General features: G+C 40.6%; 1 protein-coding gene across 1 annotated transcript; it reads right to left on the minus strand.

Moving 5' to 3' along the window:
- Nucleotides 1-10,008: 10,008 nt before the first annotated feature.
- LOC112216225 (CCAAT/enhancer-binding protein beta) lies at nucleotides 10,009-11,577 on the minus strand. The gene has a single exon (XM_024376064.2). The coding sequence runs from the start codon at nucleotides 11,387-11,389 to the stop codon at nucleotides 10,505-10,507; it is 885 nt and encodes a 294-aa protein (XP_024231832.1). The 5' UTR covers nucleotides 11,390-11,577; the 3' UTR covers nucleotides 10,009-10,504.
- Nucleotides 11,578-19,939: the final 8,362 nt, after the last annotated feature.

Genomic DNA, 19,939 nt, shown 5'->3' on the forward strand with positions numbered 1-19,939 from the left:
TCTTGAAGCCTGACTGGTTAGGGTCAAGAAGATCGTACTAAGCAAGATAACGAGAGAGTTGGTCAGAGACAGCACGCTCAAGTGTTTGGAAAGAAAAGAATGAAGGGATACAGGTTTGAAGGTATTGACATCAGTGGGGGTCGAGTGTTGGTTTCTTGAGGAGGGGATCCTTAAGTCAGAGAGGACGCAACCAGAGGTCAGGGATGAGTTGATGAGGGAAGTGGGAGGAAGGTAGCCTATTAGTTAGTAGTTAAGAGCGTAACTGAAAGGTTGCTGGTTCAAATTCCTGAGCCTACTAGGTGAATAATCTGTCGATGTGCCCTTGAGCAAGGCCCTTCACCCTAATTGCTCCTGTAAGTTACTCTTGATAAAATCATTTGCAAGATGACTAAATAGTTTACATGTAAGTGAGGAATGGGAGAAGGTCCCCGGAAAAGATATGGAGAAGGGAAGAGGGGATCTGGTCCAGTGGGCAGGTTGTCAGGCAGCTGGACATCCCTAGTCACAGGATTTCATCTGGGGAGAGAGGGGAGAAAGAGGTCAGAGGTGCGAGTGGGACCAGTAGGCTGAGTGAATAAGGACGGATGTCGTCAACCTTTTTCAGCCATGCTGCTGTCATGACGTTGGCCTGGGGGGTAGGTTTATGACGGTCATAAATACCTCTTTCCTCCTTTTTCCTCTCTCTACCCTACTGAGGTTACATTTGCAAAACCCTTGGTCAACATAATGCGATTCTGGGAACATCAGAAGGTGGGGGGAAATTAACTATATTCTGGTAATGCGACCAATTGAACATATGCGGTGGTACTTAATGAATATCATGTCAGTTCGGTTGTCATCTGAGACATTCTCATCAATGATAAGATAACAAACTCTACAGTGGAAAGTCTACACATCAGAGTTATCAGATTCACATGGAATTGTTGTTCAATTTAAATGTTTGAATATGAAATTATTCGTGATGGAATGAAATGTGATTTTAGCTTCTAAAATGTGAGATTTGGGTTTTCATAAGACAGGACTCTGCTCAATCAGTGGCCCGCCCCTGTGAAGGGACATGAGCTATAAAACTTTTCAAACACGCCCTCCTCTCCCTTCCTATATAAGCCCTTGACGACAATATAAACTCCTGTTCCGAGGACTTGAGGATGACGGTCCTATGTCAGAATGGTTCAGATAATAATTACAGAACGAAGCCAACATCAGCGTGAGCTTTGGTTGCGAATGGTATGAACTTTGAACTCTTATTCACTACAGAAGTGATACCTCCTAGCCGTTGAGTTAGCAACAGCAGATGCAAACGAGGGTTAGGAAGGAACAGACAAGAGTATCCCATCTTTCACCCAACGACGTTACTACAACGTATCCAATTGACAACCAGAGACATTCTTCAAAGGACTAAGTTGGGCAACACAGCCTTCCATCTACCACCAACCTACCGAAGCGCAGCTCAGAGTAAATATTTATTGCATTTTCCTTTTCCAAATGGCCGGTAATTTAGAATACAGAAGATACTGTATTTACGATAGCACAGCTTCTTCCCTTTGTTCCCCAGTCTTCCCGCTCTTTCCCTCAAACCCAGACCCTTTTCTTTTGTGTAACAAGCTGTCATATCTGTTCCGCCCGCTAGGGACGTTTTCCTTTATGATGTAATTAGTAATCAAGTTATGATTTAATTATGTGTATGTGTAATTCTGTGTGATTAGTTAGGTATTTAATAAATAAATAAACCCAATTTTGTATTGCTGATTCAAATTGTTAGTCAGGGTTCGTGCAGATAACCAAGAATTTACAACTTTCAGATGAGACTGAGTTAAGATGATGATTAATATTGACTGCTATTGATGTAAATTATTACTAGGTCTTTAAGAGTTTATTCGGAAGATAACAGCTCTATAAATATTATTTTGTGGTGCCCAACTCTCTAATTAATTACATTTTACATGATTATCTCAATCAGGTGATATTAATTACGGAGAAATTATTTTATAGAATAGCATGTCATATCACTTAATCCGGCATTGCCAAAAACACGACACTGCTGTTGTTTCCAGAGAGCCAGCATAAATTAGCTAGCTGGGAAAGGCTCATCAGGACGACTAACTCAACCGAATCCATTCGTTGTAGTTCCCTTCAGTAACCACGAGCACAACCGTTCCTTGATTTTAACTGGCGGCTTTATTCTGTTGTTTTAGTCAGAATTATCACCTTCCGTGAGAACTATAAAGTAAATGAAAAATACAGTTAAGCACACTCTTACAACCTTATCTTACAAGTGACTTATTAGCTTGGTATAACTCTGAAGTGCTTACATACATAACAGTTTAACCGGCGTTATTACGGGTTCAGATTAAACACATGAATAAAGGAAAAAATACCTCATTGGCTGCTTATTACAGAAGGGAGGAAATCAAACTTCACACTTATTATTCCTGGCATGAATTCACACTTCATCCCAACATACACACTTCAACCTTTATGAACTACACCCGATGAAATGAAAACTTAGCTAACACAGCCCGGGATTGCCTTCCCTCCAAAAGTGTGTTGCTACAATAAGGATTATCGTTACAACAGTATTAGCTACGTAGTTCCGCTTGTCTTATCATTTCCCCCGCACAGCGGACACCTAAACAATTCAAACAAAAGACAACGACATAACCTGTAAGTCTAACTGTCAGTTACATTAGTTTCCACTTGACCCTCAGCTGTGCGACATACGTCATCAATTTGCGCACCAGGTGTGTCCGTATAGCCTCTCCCATGTAACTAGGGTCTACATATGTGCATGAGACCATGAGCACCGTGGAAAAGTAACTGCGCCACAAGGAGAAGCACAGGCTAAATTAGGCTACATGCTACAGCTAGGACTACATACAGTACACGGTAGCATGAGGCAACATTAAGGCCTAACATCTTGGATAGCAGGCTAGAAGAAGCATGGAGAAAAGGATCTATAAAGCTTATAAACATGGTAATGACTCGACTGCCTTAGCAACACCCAACGAAGCAATGGCCTAAAGAAGCAATCAATGACATACATGTACAGTACTTACACTTAGATGCATGCACTAAACACAGGTCAGATAAAGATAAACAGTCCAACGAGATCATTCTCTTCTGACCGCGATCACTCTCTAAAGGCAGGAATGGCGTTCAGTGAGTTACAAGGGGAATGGTAAACAATGATTGGCTGATGCAAGTGGGGTGACTTGTAGGTACCACTAATGAGTAAATAAGGGGTGCTGGGAAACTCGCCTCCATCTTGGCACCCCCACCATTGTAAAAAAATATTTTGGAAGCTATAGAAATGCATTTACTAATGTCTACATTTGTTTTTGCTACGTTTATTATATTACAGACACCTTAATGCATACCTTTAATGTAACGGCTGTCGTCGGAGTGAGACCAAAGCGCAGCGTGGGAAGTGTTCATGATTTAATGTTCAAAAAACACTCAAACATAATGACAAAAGGTGCAAATGAAAGTGCACAGTTCTCTCAGGAAAAAACACTAAACAGAAAACAACATCCCACAAAACCCAAACGGAAAATGACAACTTATATATGATCCCCAATCAGAGACAACGATAGACAGCTGCCTCTGATTGGGAACCACACTAACGTAGAAATAAGTAAACTAGAATGCCCACCCTAGTCACACCCTGGCCTGACCAAAATAGGGAATAAAAACCTCTCTATGGCCAGGGCGTGACAGTACCCCCCCAATGTTGTGGACTCCGGCCACAAAACCTGGCTCTAAAGGGGAGGGTCCGGGTGGGCATCCATTCACGCGGGTGGGCATCCATTCACGGCGGCGGCTCCGGTGCGGGACAGACCCCCCTCCGCCCGCAGATCCCTCTGCTTTGGTGGCGGCCCTGGTGCATGAACCTTCACTGGAGGAACCGGGCCGCAGATCATCGCCAGAGGAACCAGACCACCAATCATCGCCAGAGGCTCTGGACCGGGGACCGTCGCTGGAGGCGTCGGGCCATGGATCATCACTGGAGGCTCTGGGCCATGGATCATCACTGGAGGCTTCGGGCCATGGATCATCACTGGAGGCTTCGTACGTTGAGCCGGAACAGGTCTCAGGTCTCTGAGGAGACGTACTGGAAGTCTGGTACGTGGAGCTGCCACAACACGTCTTGGCTGGATACCCACTTTAGCTCGGTGAGTGTGGAGAGCTGGCACAGGACGCACTGGGGTATGAAGGCGCAGTTCGTATAGTTCGTAGATAGTTCTACGGCATAGTTCGTAGAGCTTGGAGATCAGGAGCGCTGAGCCGGCACAATCCGTCCTGGCAGAATGCCCACTCTAGCAAGGCAACTGCGGGAAGCTGGAACAGAGCGCACCGGACTGTGAATGCGCACTGGAGACACCGTGCGCATCACCACATAACAAGGTGCCTGACCGGTCACACGCTCCCCACGGTAAGCACGGGGAGTTGGCTCAGGTTTAAACCCTGACTCCGCCAATCTCCCCAAAATTTTTTGGGGGGGAGCTGCCCCTCGGGCTTCCGTTGTTGCCTCAACTCCTCGTAGCGTCGCAGTTCCTCTCTCGCTACTTCCTCCTGCTTCCATGGCAGGGTCTCTATGGCCCTGACGTGACATTTAAATGACATTATGTGAGCTAAACATAAAAATAAAAACATTTATTAAAACATTTTCCTTAAAGTATACATTTATTTTTAAAGTTCTATGTTATTGTCCCCAATACAACAATAAAAATACTTAAATACATTTCCTTTGGTCCTTGAAATATTTAATTGAAATACTGTAGAATTACATTCATTCCTAAGGAGGACTGCTTCTTCTGGGGAGAGTCAATATGACTGACCGTTGACCTCAAAGTCTCTAATTGGCCAATACATAGCATCAGCAATCCAGGGTTTATATACATCATTGCAAGTACCACTAACTAATAGATTAGGAGTGATGAAACTGCTAAATAAGACCCGACACTTTTAACACATACTCTATTGTACATACTGGAAGCATGTATATAAAGAACAGTAACACGAAATGTATATAAATGTGTTATTACATTTGAATAATGCAACTGTGTTGACAGAGCAATTTAATTTCCCTGACCCAAAAAGTACACACCGGTACACACAATTTTGAAATTATTCAAGCGATGTGAGCTTGGTAAATATCCTGGTCAATGTTCAATTTCCTCCCCAAACTACTTTGTTCTATATTGATATTATGTTGAAATGCTACAGTGTACAAGAAATCACATATATGTCAAAATATCACTGTTTCAAGTGTCTTCAGGGAAGAGTATTTTGAGGGATGTCTCATATTGACCACAAATAGAAAGTACAATAATGACTATAATTTCTCATATTACAGGTGTAGATCTTCATTTGTCCAGTAGCAAAATAACAGGATTTTAATGTTTAATTCATAATGTTGCTTGATCGGTGGTTAGATTATTAGCTGGGCAAAAGTAGGCTACATGAAAAGTACCGTAATGTTAATATAACCGTGTGTTAGTGCAGGGTTTTAGTGATTTTATGTAAATCAGCAAGCTCATATGCATTTCCTACGGCACAGGGAAATTCTAAGTTACAAAAGAGTGATAAAATTAAGAACCTACACCTGTAGATCTCCCTCAAAATGAACAGCACAAGTGATTCATAGATCTGAGGAGATATCTTACCATTTCGAACACAGTGGACATATGTCATGTTTAAACTCAAGCAAAACATGGGAGTGCATTATTTGTATTGCTCTACCAGAGGAGTTTTTAGGAGGGCTATTGGTCTGCAGGAGGTATGATGCAATGTGGAGTTTACGGACAGCTACTGCTCATTGACGGTAAAATGGGATAAAGGGGGCTGGGCTCTGCTTTCGAGAACAGAATGTGATCCTGTGTGGGAAATTCCCTCTCCTCTGTCAGAGCCAGACACTAGGATGGATCAGGGGAGGCTCCAGGAGCTGCAAGGGGCGGAACTACAAGGTCACACCAAGTATAAAGTTTGACCACTGTGTGTGTGTGTGTGTGTGTGTGTGTGTGTGTGTGTGTGTGTGTGTATAAAGCTAAAGGCACTCTTTCCAAACTCAGTTCTTGTGTTGGGAACATTATAGAGTTATTTGATCTCAGATGGTAATGTCCATGACTCATAGGGTGAATAAAGTACTTAAATATATTGGCAGCTGCCCTAACTTGGCCTTATACACTGAGTATACCAAACATTAGGAATACCTAATGTTCGGTATTTTGCCCTCAGAACAACATCAATTCATCAGGGCATGGACTCTACAAGGTGTCGAAAGCATTCCTCATGTGGACTCCAATGCGTCCTAGGGTTGTGTCATGTTGGCAAGATATCTTTTGGGTGGTGGACCATTCTTGATATACATGGAAACTGTTGAATGTGAAAAACCCAGCAGCGTTGCTGTCCTTGACAGTAGCTGCTCCTGGCACCTACTACCATACCCCTTTCAAAGGCACTTAAAGCTTTTGTCTTGTCCATTCACCCTCTGAATGCACACATACACAATCAATGTCTCAATTGTCTCAAGGCTTAAAAATCCTTCTTTATTAACCTGTCTACTCCCCTTCATCTGCACGGATTGAAGTGGATTTAACAAGTGACATCGATAAGGGATCATAGCATTCACCTGGATTCACCTGGTCAGTCGATGTCATGGAAAGAGTAGGTATTCTCAGTTGTTCACTAAGTGTAGACAAACATCAAATCCTTTTACTCACATGCGTCAAATACAACCTTACCATGAAATGCTTTATTACAAGTCCTTAACAAACAATGCAGAGTTTTAAGTAAGAAAAGTGTGCTAAATAAGCAAAATAATGAGGCAATATACAAGGGGTACTGGTACCGAGTCAATGTGCAGGGGTGCGGATTAGTCAAGGTAATTGAGGTAATATGTACATGTAGGTAGGGGTAAAGGTAGATAATAAATAGATAGATAGATAATAAATAATAGATAGATAATACACACAGAGTATGAGCAGCGTATGTGTGGAGTGTGAAGGAATATGAATCTGTGTGTGAGTGTGAGTGTGTGTGTGTGTGTGTGTGTGTGTGTGTGTGTGTGTGTGTGTGTGTGTGTGTGTGTGTGTGTGTGTGTGTGTGTGTGTGTGTGTGTGTGTGTGTGTGTGTGTGTGTGTGTGTGTGGAGTGCCAGTGTAGTATGTGTGAGTGTGTGGTTAGAGTCCAGTGAGTGTACATCGAGCCTGTGCAAAAGAGTCAGTGCAAAACATTATAGTAAATAAGAATTAACATAAGGGGCTCAGAGAGAACAGTCTATGACTTGTGTGGTTGGAGTCATTGACAATTTTAGACATGTACCAGACCAGAGAGTCTGTCGCCTTATAGTTAAGGATGGCTAACTGATAGAAGTTACAGTGATGTCTTGTGTTGGTTACAAATCTTAGAGCAGCATGGTAAATTGTGTCTAGTGCAGTGCTTCCCAAACTTTTTCACTCATACTCACTATTTCTTCTAAGGGCACAAGCACTGTCCATGTCAAAAACTGTTCACACTCCTCTTGTTGGAGGATAATGTTTTTTGCAGGTTTAAGCTTATTTCCTGCGATTCTACACATTTTGCCATGGGGCGGATTTTCTTTTATTGTTTTAAAGCTAATTTCCTGCAATTCTACACATTTGGGATACAGGCTGGAATCAAACCAGGGTGTCTGTAGTGATGCCTCTAGCACTGAGATGTAGTGTCTTAGACCGCTGTGCCACACGGGAGCCTATGTACAGAATATCACCATAGTTCAATAAAGGCAAAAAAAAAGTGGCTTCAGCAAGGTCTTTTCTAGCCTGAAATTTAAAAAGTATTGTTCCTAAAGAAAAAGATCAGCTGACGTTTAAGGTTTTTACTGAGCTGTTGAATGTGGAGCCTAAAGAACGGAGGGTAAAACTCTCACCATTTCCAGCAACAATGTAAAAAAACAACAAGAAACATCAATAACAACAAAAACACCACCCCAGTGTATGATGGGAAGTGTATCATGCTGCTACACAGCTTGATTTGAAATGGCTTGGTTGTGATTTTGGTCTGTTATACAGAGCATGCTAACAGCACTGCTCTCGTTATTTTGGACTCAATGATACTAATACTATGCAGCAGCCTAACAAACACAAACAAGATAGTACAGTATACACTACTTTTTAGGAAACAATAAAATCAAGTGAATGTACAATATAATTTGGGTGAACTATCCCTATTTCAACCTATTGCTAGATTTGTCTTGTTGTTTTAATTTGGTGTGACATTTGAATTCACGGATGGAACAGGAAGATGTTGTTGAGCAATATACTCTGTTTCCATTATGGGAAGTTGTGTTGTGAAATTCACGATGTTCAAAACATTGTATTTTCTCTTTTATGTGATACAAGAAAGGATGACATTGTTAAAATGTACTTGGAGTAATTGGGTTCAGTAGCAAAGCCTAATCAAGAAATACATAAAGCACTAGCACACACACACAATTTGCTCTCTCTCTCTCGAAACTCCCTCCTTTACAAACCTCTGCCCTGCATTGTCACGGGTTTACTGTAGTTCTCTAGGGATTATCTCCTGTCCTATTACCAGGGTAACTCTTGATGGGCAAGTTTGATAGTATTTTCAGTCATTTCCACTGCCTTGCATTCATGTGTAGAAATGGTAGTGTATTTGACCAGTTCCACTTAGACCAGTTATTCGATTAAACTAAAACTAAACATACTGTATATAATCTTCCTGAACAAACTGGACCTTTGGTGGATGATAGATTATCAAAGAGAATCTGTTCCACATCCAAAATCCCTCTTCTCTTTGGCACATTTCATAGGCTAAATATTAAAGTATACCATTTGACATTTGAGGCTGGCAGGTTATACACGTTTAAAAAAAACTATTTGCAGGACGGTGGTGGTGTGGTTGGGTAAAAGGTTAGTTGTTGATTAATCTTGGCCTGTGAGGCCTTGAACCCCTCTGTGGGTCAGTGGACCCACCAGACTATTGACCGAGGTGTGTGCTTAAGATAATGGTGACATTTGCTAGTTGGGTGAAAAAGGCTCAGTTAGTATGTGTTCTTTCACCAATACACTGCTGTTGAAATATTAATTGTTTTACTTATTCACACTGAAGTAATACTGGTATTTTAGGTTCTCAAATATTATAACTTATCATTTTGAATAACTATCATTAGATGAAAATGTGTCATCACATTCCAAATCAATCATCAAATTTAAAATCATATTCCAAATCACACAATATCATAACTTAGAATTTTTAATAACTATCATTAGATGCAAATGAGTCATCATATTCCAAATCAGTTGTTCATGGGTCTAAAATAAGAGATAGGCCTAAATGATACCTTAAAGGCCCAGTGCAGTCAAAAACATGATTTTCCTCTGTTTTATATACATTTCCACACTATGAGGTTAGAATAATACTGTGAAAATGATGATACTGCCCCTTTAGTGTAAGAGCTGTTTGAAAAGACTGCCTGCCTGCAATTTCTGCCTGTTTTGGTGGGATGGAGTTTTGGCATGCCTGGTGATGTCACCAGGCAGGCCAAAATAATAATAATAATAAGGAATAATAATAAGGAAGAGAATTCCAAAACCCTCTGCCAATAACAGATAGTTTTCCATTTTCCCCTCCCCACTTTGACCACTCCCAGACAGTCCTAGTAAAAATATTGCTTGATAAATTGCTATTTGCTATGAAGCTATTTTTGTTTCTTTTTGACCATTTTAATTGAAAACAATCACAGTAAGGTACTTAATTGTTACCCAGAAATGATTTGATATTGAGATAAAAACGGCTCAATTGGACCTTTAAGTATGAGCTTATGTACACCTATAATCTTTTTATTCCCCGAGTTACATATACCTTGAATTCTTACACATGTGAGCGAAGAGATACATAAATGGTCTATTTAATTCTGTGTATGTATGTGTGTGAGAGAGGAATAAATCAGTCAGGTGATCTACCACCTTTTTACCATCTCACAAATAAACACCATTCAAATTAATAATATCAAAGTATAAATTGTTTAATTCAATAAAATATCAAGTACCATTTGTACATTTTCATCATATTAAGAGATTACTTCATTCATTGCCAATACTGTTACAAAGAGTTGCATCATACCTCTGCAGTGGGCTACAACTCTTCCCTTGACAACCATTGCTCCAGATAAGGACATTTATTTTTAAATAACAGAATATTTACCAATATTCAATATAAAATGCAAAACCCATCCAGAAATACTGCATACACAAAATTGTAAAGACAGAATGAAGGTGACATGTCAAGAATCATGAATAGTTGTACATTCGTTGCACCTTCTTTACCCAATCACATCTTGTAAACTGTTGGTGGCTTTTTCTTGTATAGATACTGTACACAAACGTAACATCCTGGAATAACTTTTTCACATGTATGGCACCGCGATAAATGTTTGTTTTTTTAAGTCAGTGCCTGATCAAGTACCGGTTTCCAGTGAGAGGTGTGTCGGCATTCTGTGGCTAACACTGACCGGTGGCAGAGAGCAAGTTACGCAGAGTGGCAAGCTCTCTTGACAGCTGCTCCACGCGTTTTTGTAAACGGTCATTCTCTGCGGCCAGTTCCAGCACTTTGTGTTGCGTCTCCATATTGCGTATTTTTGCTTTATCCCTGCTCTTTCTAACGGCAAGGTTGTTTCTCTCCCGCCTCTGCTTATATTCCTCACTGTCCTTTTCCAGTCGCTTCTTCCCCTTGCCACCAGATGACATTTTCCCGCCCTGCAAAGGAGACCTGCCTTTACCTGGCGGGGCAGGTGTGCCGGGTGGACTTGAGGAAGACGAGGACGCAGTGGAAATGTTACCAAGGCTGCCACTTGGAGTCGACTGGTAATGAAGATACCTCATGTCGTAGCCAGACGAACCGTTGTTGTCCATTCTTTGGTCCTCTTGAAGATCGTCTCTTTCACCGGTTTTAAAGTGGTTCCCAAGAAACTCGGGGCTGAACACGGTGTCCACACGGGTCTCCTGCAGTTCAGGATAGCCCAGGACGTATGGCTCCCTAGGGTTGGCGTGCGCACTTGTCTCCCGCTCGTTGAGAGAGATGTAGTTTCTGTAGTTTTGTTCTAATGATGAAAGTCTCTTTATCCTGCTTTCCTCGGCAAGGAAACTAGCGAATACGCCTCCCCCTCTCTGCTGTGTTTCGTTGTGTGTTACTAGTTGACAGTGCGCAGCAGCTGGATCCAAGTAGTCGCTGAAATCAATTGCTTTCTCGTGCTCGGCTATGCCAAGCTCCGTCATCGAGCCGTCAACGCGCTGCTTGCAAGTGCTGTTGTCGCTAATGGGACTGATAATGCTGTTTCTACTCTGGAAAGCAAAGCAATCCCCGTCGTAGAAGCCGGCCACTTCCATGGATCTTAACACCCGCCGACTTGCGGGAACATTGAAATCTGGGGCACCCCGAGGTATTGGCTACAAGCGTAATTCTGGCTGAAAACACTCAAGTAACTTGGCACACGACGACAAAATGTCACTGTGATAATATTCAGTTATTGAAGAAAAGAAACTTGAAGAATAGATGAGTAATGCAGCAGTGAGAGTCTAGGAACGGTTTATATATAGGCTAGTGTGAAACTGAATGGGCGGAGCAAGCGTGATAAATCCCCGAACTACCGGTAACCTGTTCCCACTTGATTTCGTAGACTGGTTAGTTGTTTAGCAACAAAATTGATGTGTGCAGAACTATGAGGCTAAACACAGGGGGTTGGCTTAGACTGTTGACAACATGTAGACTATATTCGTCTCCACATTTGCATTGAAAATATAAATACATTTGCACAGTGAGCACTTGTTTGGTCCAATGTTTCATGGGCTGAAATAAAAGATCCCAGAAATAGTCCATACACACAAAAAGCTTATTTCTCTCAAATTTAGTACACAAATTTGTTTACATCCCTGTTAGAAAGCATTTATCCTTTGCCAAGATAATCCATCCACCTGACAGGTGTGGCATATCAAGAAGCTGATTAAACAGCATGATCATTACACAAGTGCACCTTGTGCCGGGAACAATAAAAGGCCAATCTAAAATGTGCAGTTTTGCTACACAACACAATGCCACAGATGTCTCCAGTATTGAAGGAGTGTGGCACCAGTGCTGTTGCCATAGAATGTAATGTTAATTTCTCTACCATAAACCGCCTTCAATGTAATTTTAGAGAATTTGGCTGTACATCCAACCGGTCTCACAACCGCATACCTCATGTAACCATGCCTTCCCAGGACCTCCACATCTGGCTTCTTCACCTGCGGAATAGTCTGAGTAACAGGATCAGAGGAGGGATGTGAGGATCTTTTATAGAAAGTTTGAATTACATTTAATTCCACAATGCTCTCCATGACAAGGAAGCTGTAGTACATTACCAATATATTTTAAAAGAGAGACACTGGCCAAAATAGCAGCACACAAAGTTGCAGACACATTTACAACATCAGACACAAAGCATTACAGTTTAAAAAAACATGTATTTACACATTAGGAAAGTGTGGTGCAACTAGGGGTCAAAACCTTGACAGCCCCCCAGATCATAGTGTTTAACTTAGTTTTAAACTTATTTAAAGGGACAAGCTCCTGTAATGTGCATCTAATGTCTATGGCTGTCTGCATTTAAGCATAGGCCACATATGACCTTACTCACAGATAATGTTTTTGCCACTGTAGATTTCAAACAATTTGTAGAGATGATTGAATGATTTTATGAAATTCCACATTTAGGGCAGAGTGTAAATCCATTACCTGGCATATTGTAACCCACAGAGTCAAAGCTTTCCATTGAGAAGACTGGGAAAAGCAACAATACTTTGACTTGTGGGTCAGATTTTGTAAAATGATAATTTGTCTATTGTGTTGTACATAGTTGCACACTGCCATCTATGGGTAGTGTAAACAACAATTCACTCATGACTAAACTTCCCTAGATCTCTGCCTACTAGGCTTTGTAAAGCTTACTTTCGGTCACTTACCCCAGTAGCTCCCCCCAAATTATCTATTGTAATAATGGTTTCATTTATGATCTCAAATAGGCCTAACACGGTTCAGTGAGAATTAAATTAAATTATGAAATTGTAAAAAGTGTACAACCATAGTGTTTTTACCTAACCAAAATCCTAATTTCAACATGTGACATGCCTTTATATTAAAGGCCTATCTCTCCTAATTGACCGTAACATTTGGCTACCATGACCTGGTACATAGAACATGGAACAACGGTCCTTAACAGTCAAACCCAATAGCTCTCACGGATGGGGTCAGGAAATTTTTTCCTTCACCTCACTACCTAATTGGTTATTCGCGTGATTATGGAACTATGTACAACTCAACAAGGAGAGGGGAAGTGTGGCGAATGTAATTGAGAAAAGGCCATGGTGTCAAGAATGGACTCAAGTGGACCAAAGCTCAGTCATCATAAGTTAGTGGTGCATTAAGTGACTAGAGTTGATATGACTACAAAGTATTTCAAAGAAATCTAGCCTATGATGACAAATTACTGTACCGAGCATGTCATTCTTTAAGTCTATTGCATGCTACTTTGCATGTTGCCTTTTGTACTTGATGCTTTTGACTGGTTTTTCTTTGCTTGACTGTTATTGAAAGACACTGAATGCATAGGTGCTGCTGTGTCCTGGCTCCAACATTCTACATGTGACCAGAATGCCGCTGTGTACTTCACGTGGAGGGGTGGTGGTCCCTAGGCATGAAACGTTGCAATGCCTGCAAATTATGTAGGCAATGCCATTTACGTTAAATTCCAAGTAGTCCCTTTACAAGTCAGAATATAGAATAAACTTAATTTGAATATACTCTGCTGGTTGTTCATGGTGTTGGCCCTTCATTTGGTTCCACAGGAAAGCATTATTAACCCGACTTCAAAAACGTTGGTCTCTGTGTGGTAATGAAGATTTATTTGCTCGAGACCAAAGGCATAAAACGTAAGTACATGCATGTAATCGAAGTCTGTAGGTGTTTACATCGGTTTGCATATGTGCAGGTGACATACATTTCAATGGCAGCACTGTCACTCTAAATTTGGGTAAACAGCACTTTCTTGTGGATATTCCATCCCAAATTGAGCAGCTGAAGAACCAACCTCACAGACGGCCATCAGAGTGAGACCCTGGCCAAATGTAATTAAACATTCTGGCTTATAGGAAAAACATACACAATTTTGTATTGCTATGTTTCAGACTGTATATTAAGTATTGGTATAAACGTCTGATTTTTAGGCAAGCGTCTCATTAGCTCTGGTCCAGTGTGTTTATCTGCAGATGAGCCTCTGTTGAAGGCGAATGAGACATGTAAATTCCCTGGACCAGAGCTAGTGTAACAGTATAGACTTTTTGGGGCGATGGGTAACGATGCTTCGAGGGTGACTGTTGACGTGTGCAGAGCGTCCCTGGTTCGCGCCCAGGTCGGGGCGCGACCTGGGCGCGAACCAGGGACGCTCTGCACACGTCAACAGTCACCCTCGAAGCATCGTTACCCATCGCTCCACAAAAGGCCCTTGCAGAGCAATGGGAACCACTACTTCAAGGTCTCAGAGCAAGTGATGTCACCGAATGGCTAACTAGCTAGCCATTTCACATCGGCTACACTAGCTCCTCACTGGCATAGTGTTGCCATGGTGTAAAGAGGTTAACTTTGCAGGTACAGGGTACAACAAGTTAAGTCAAGAAACACTCATTGTGCAATAAAACAGCAGGAGCATTCAAGTGTGCAGGTATCTCATCTTTTCTTTGATTGAGAGGTTATATCACTGGGTGTAATATTTTTGAAGACAATGACAAATGTCACATGCAGAGGGGGATAGTCGTGTGTTCGTAATTAAATAATGTCCAAGTTAAGGGAATTTATGAACAGACTGAAATCTTATAGCATTTCTAGCCAAGGTTGTTAAAACAAAAGCATCAGGTTAAGTATCAGTCAGACTACATAGGTATCTACTGTACAGTTAATTTCCAACCATGGTTACTACAGCACACACAAAGCACTCATTTCAGGTAGTTTGCTAATTAAACCTCTTCTGATTACTCTACTGCATTCAAATAATTATTAGGCCATCATCACTGTAGCCTTAGTAACCCTTCAAATCCAGCTTGGCATGGTGGTTACAAGGCAGATATATTGGCAATATCACTGAATGGTAATTTTGTGTTTGACCACATCCATGCAAACTTGGTATACAACTTCTGGGTTTATATAAAAAAAAATTAAAATAATGCTTTGTGTAGAAAAGTATGGCAAATTTGAGAATGAATGTGTTGATAATAGCAAATTTAAGACTGAAAAAAAATTGGTTGAAAACAAATCACAGAAGCGTTACAAAATAGGTTTGGCAAATTGAGAAGTGAAATGAAAGGCAAGAGATTACTGCACCTGTGATTGTTAAGGCCATTTAAAAAAAAACTGTACATGAATGCTATGTCCATCCAGACAACTGGATATAGACAAAATATGAGCCAGCACTTAAGGTAAAGCAAAACTTAAGGCAAATTAGGGTAGGCAGTCCTTGACATGTAAAGGACAACATACTGGGTCCATGCCCAGTGAGAGATACATTTTATTGTCACATTGTTTTTGAGGGGGGAGATGAAGTTCTGCAAAAAAGCAAGACTGTTTCCTTCAAGTATTTAGAGTCTCTCAGTCTTTGTAAAGTGGATGACAATTAAATGTTTGACGGTCCCTTATGGTGACAATGGCTTCAGTTTTACACCTCAAGAAAGGAGATCAGAAATATAGAGTAAGATGAGGATTTGAGAAAGTACTGCAATGTGGTAGTGATTTCAAATAGCACTTCCCGCTCAGATTTTTAGTGGGTTAAGAAAACACTCCACCATTATATGTCCTCTCTGATGTTGTACTTATTCTGGGATAGTGTATGACCTAGAGGCTCACTCCCCTCAGTGAGCTTGTCCAGGAATGGGGTCATGAGGGGGTTTACTTGAGATGGGAGTATCTAGAGTTAACATTTGTTATGCCATTGGATGAGGTAATGGTTCTGTGCTATGAAGTACCAGGAACGAGATTAGAACCTCGTCTTAGGGACCAAACTGAACGATAATTTATAGCGAATGTTATCTGGCTAAGGGATACTCCTTTCTCAATTATAAAGTCCCTTTGTGAAGTGTTCCTAAAATCTGTGGTTCGTCATGTAGGTTGAGAGGGGGTGTATATTGGCTATAAAGGATATTTGTACTTTTCTGTTGTGACTTTCAATGGTTCATTAGAGATAGCTCATCATTGAAAGTCGAAGGCTATTGCAAAGCTCTTATTATTATTAAAAATGTAGTTTAAGTATAACTCTGACTGATGTGTGAAGTTTGTTTCTCCTCATTTGGTAAATATAGAAATAAGCCACCACACCCTGCACTTTGACTCTGTACCCTTACCCCCTGTATATAGCCTTGTTATACTTATTTTATTGTGATTTATATTTTAGTTTATTTTGTAAATATTTTCTTAACTCTTTCTTGAACTGCATTGTTGGTTTAGGGCTTGTAAGTAAGCATTTCATTGTAAGGTCACATTTAAAATTTGATTTGATTTCTAATACTGATGAATTATCCAATGGATTGTGGTCATTTTCTGAAAAGAAGAAAAAGTGGAAGTGCAAAAATGCAAGTTTTCACCCTGTATTTACATTTTCTGCATGACTCAGATGGCCAAGTGGACACAAGACTGTTTGGGTCCTCTCAGTCCCAAAGAGGAATAACTTTGCAGCTGTTTCTGATTTAATGAACGATGCCATCCTGGTGGGTGGTAACATTCAAATAAAACCCAGCCCTGAAAATAATTTGTATGCCGTATCATCGGAAAAGACGCTGCATTCATACGGATTTGTACAAAGTGGGCATTTCGGATTTGTCACTTGAAGTCCAAATATATCATACTTTGACTAAAATTAAGACTTAAATCGTTGTGCAACATCATGGGTAAGCTCTAGCTATCGTCTTTCAGCTCAAACGGGGACTGGTGTGGGCATTTTAAGTCTTTCAGATCATGTTGCTATTGACCAATACCAAACTTGTTTGACTATTATTTTTTTCCATTATAAATTTATGTGGAATAAGCAAGATTTAATTTGTCATGCCATTGCAGATTTGAAATTACAGGGTCTAACTGATGGGTTGTAATATGATACAGTACATTAAGACGTGTTAGTTTGTACTAAGCGATCACCTAATGTAGATGTACAGTGAGCACTCAAAGTATTGGGACAGTGACAATTTAGTTGTTTTGACTCTGTACTCTAACACTTTGGATTTGAAATGATACTATGACAGGTTAAAGAGCAGACTGTCTATTTGGCTTTAATTTGAGAGTTTCTTCATCTATATCGAGTGAACCGTTTAGAAATTACAGCACTTTTTGTACATAGTCCCCCCAAATTCACTTGTGTATTGAATTAGTCCAAAGTTTAGTATTTTGTCCCATATTACTAGCATACAATGATTACATCAAGCTTGTGATTCTACAAACTTTTGGATGCATTTGCTGTTCGTTTTGGTTGTGTTATATATAATATTGTGCCCAATAGGAATACATTGTGTCCTTTTTTTGTTCCTAAACACTTCTACATTAATGTGGATGCTACCATGATTACGGAAAGTCTTGAATGAATCATGAATAATGATGAGTGAGAAAGTTACAGATGCACAAATATCATACCACCAAGACATGCTAACATCTCACCATTAAAATAACAGGGAGGTTAGCATTTTTTTTTTTTTTGAGGGGGGTATGATATTTGTGTGTCTAACTTTCTCACGCATCATTATTCACAATTCATTCAGGATCATCTGTAAACATGGTAGCATCCACATTAATTTAGAATGTTTAGAAACATATTTACAATAAAAGTGACTCCAAAAATAAAATATTATTTACAATTAATTTCTATTGGCCACAAAATGATCTGAAACACAACCCAAACAGCAAATGCATCCAACAAATTTTACTTCTGACTACTTTAATACACATAAGTGAATTGGCCCTAAGACTTTTGGTCCTCTAAAATGGAGAGACTGTACAAAATGTGATGTAAAATCTATACGGTTCACCTGATATGGATACAAATACCCTCATATTACAGCTGACAGTCTGTACTTTAACCTCAGTCAGTCATCCAAAACATGCCACTGTCTCAATACTTTTGTTGCTCACTGTAAATGTGTGATTTAGTAGTTATTTTAATGACCTAATTGCTTTAATACAATGCTTTTTCATGAATGGATTTAGCTAAAGGTCTTGTTGAAAGTGTACAATTGGGATTTGTCTAAATGTTAAAAGAGAAGATGTTGCCTAATGCCCTTATTTTTTTGTTGTCAAGAATGAGATAAATCATGTTATAAATGGTTGTTGATTTGTTCAGGTGTTTCTGACATGTTTGTCTGAATGAAATTTGTATCAAATCAAATCAAATTTTATTTGTCACATACACATGGTTAGCAGATGTTAATGCGAGTGTAGCGAAATGCTTGTGCTTCTAGTTCCGACAATGCAGTAATAACGAGCAAGTAATCTAACTAACAATTCCAAAAAAAACTACTGTCATACACAGTGTAAGGGGATAAAGAATATGTACATAAGGATATATGAATGAGTGATGGTACAGAGCAGCATAGGCAAGATACAGTAGATGATATCGAGTACAGTATATACATATGAGATAAGTATGTAAACCAAGTGGCATAGTTAAAGTGGCTAGTGATACATGTATTACATAAGGATGCAGTCGATGATATAGAGTACAGTATCAACGTATGCATATGAGATGAACAATGTAGGGTAAGTAACATTATATAAGGTAGCATTGTTTAAAGTGGCTAGTGATATATTTACATCATTTCCCATCAATTCCCATGATTAAAGTGGCTGGAGTAGAGTCAGTGTCATTGACAGTGTGTTGGCAGTAGCCACTCAATGTTAGTGGTGGCTGTTTAACAGTCTGATGGCCTTGAGATAGAAGCTGTTTTTCAGTCTCTCGGTCCCAGCTTTGATGCACCTGTACTGACCTCGCCTTCTGGATGACAGCGGGGTGAACAGGCAGTGGCTCGGGTGGTTGATGTCCTTGATGATCTTTATGGCCTTCCTGTAGCATCGGGTGGTGTAGGTGTCCTGGAGGGCAGGTAGTTTGCCCCCGGTGATGCGTTGTGCAGACCTCACTACCCTCTGGAGAGCCTTACGGTTGAGGGCGGTGCAGTTGCCATACCAGGCGGTGATACAGCCCGCCAGGATGCTCTCGATTGTGCATCTGTAGAAGTTTGTGAGTGCTTTTGGTGACAAGCCGAATTTCCTCAGCCTCCTGAGGTTGAAGAGGCGCTGCTGCGCCTTCCTCACGATGCTGTCTGTGTGAGTGGACCAATTCAGTTTGTCTGTGATGTGTATGCCGAGGAACTTAAAACTTGCTACCCTCTCCACTACTGTTCCATCGATGTGGATGGGGGTGTTCCCTCTGCTGTTTCCTGAAGTCCACAATCATCTCCTTAGTTTTGTTGACGTTGAGTGTGAGGTTATTTTCCTGACACCACACTCCGAGGGCCCTCACCTCCTCCCTGTAGGCCGTCTCGTCGTTGTTGGTAATCAAGCCTACCACTGTTGTGTCGTCCGCAAACTTGATGATTGAGTTGGAGGCGTGCATGGCCACGCAGTCGTGGGTGAACAGGGAGTACAGGAGAGGGCTCAGAACGCACCCTTGTGGGGCCCCAGTGTTGAGGATCAGCGGGGAGGAGATGTTGTTGCCTACCCTCACCAGTGCTCCTTGGACCTTTTAAAAAGCTGGCCTTGTCTTCTTTGCTTAGCTAAGTTGATGTAAATTTAGTTTAATTGGTACAAAAAACAAAACAAAAATGGTTGGCTTACTTATGGCTTACAATTTAAATTATATTTATAAAGAAACTAAATTT

The sequence above is a fragment of the Oncorhynchus tshawytscha genome, linkage group LG16, assembly GCF_018296145.1.
Source record: "Oncorhynchus tshawytscha isolate Ot180627B linkage group LG16, Otsh_v2.0, whole genome shotgun sequence".
In the NCBI taxonomy this organism is placed as follows: domain Eukaryota; kingdom Metazoa; phylum Chordata; class Actinopteri; order Salmoniformes; family Salmonidae; genus Oncorhynchus; species Oncorhynchus tshawytscha.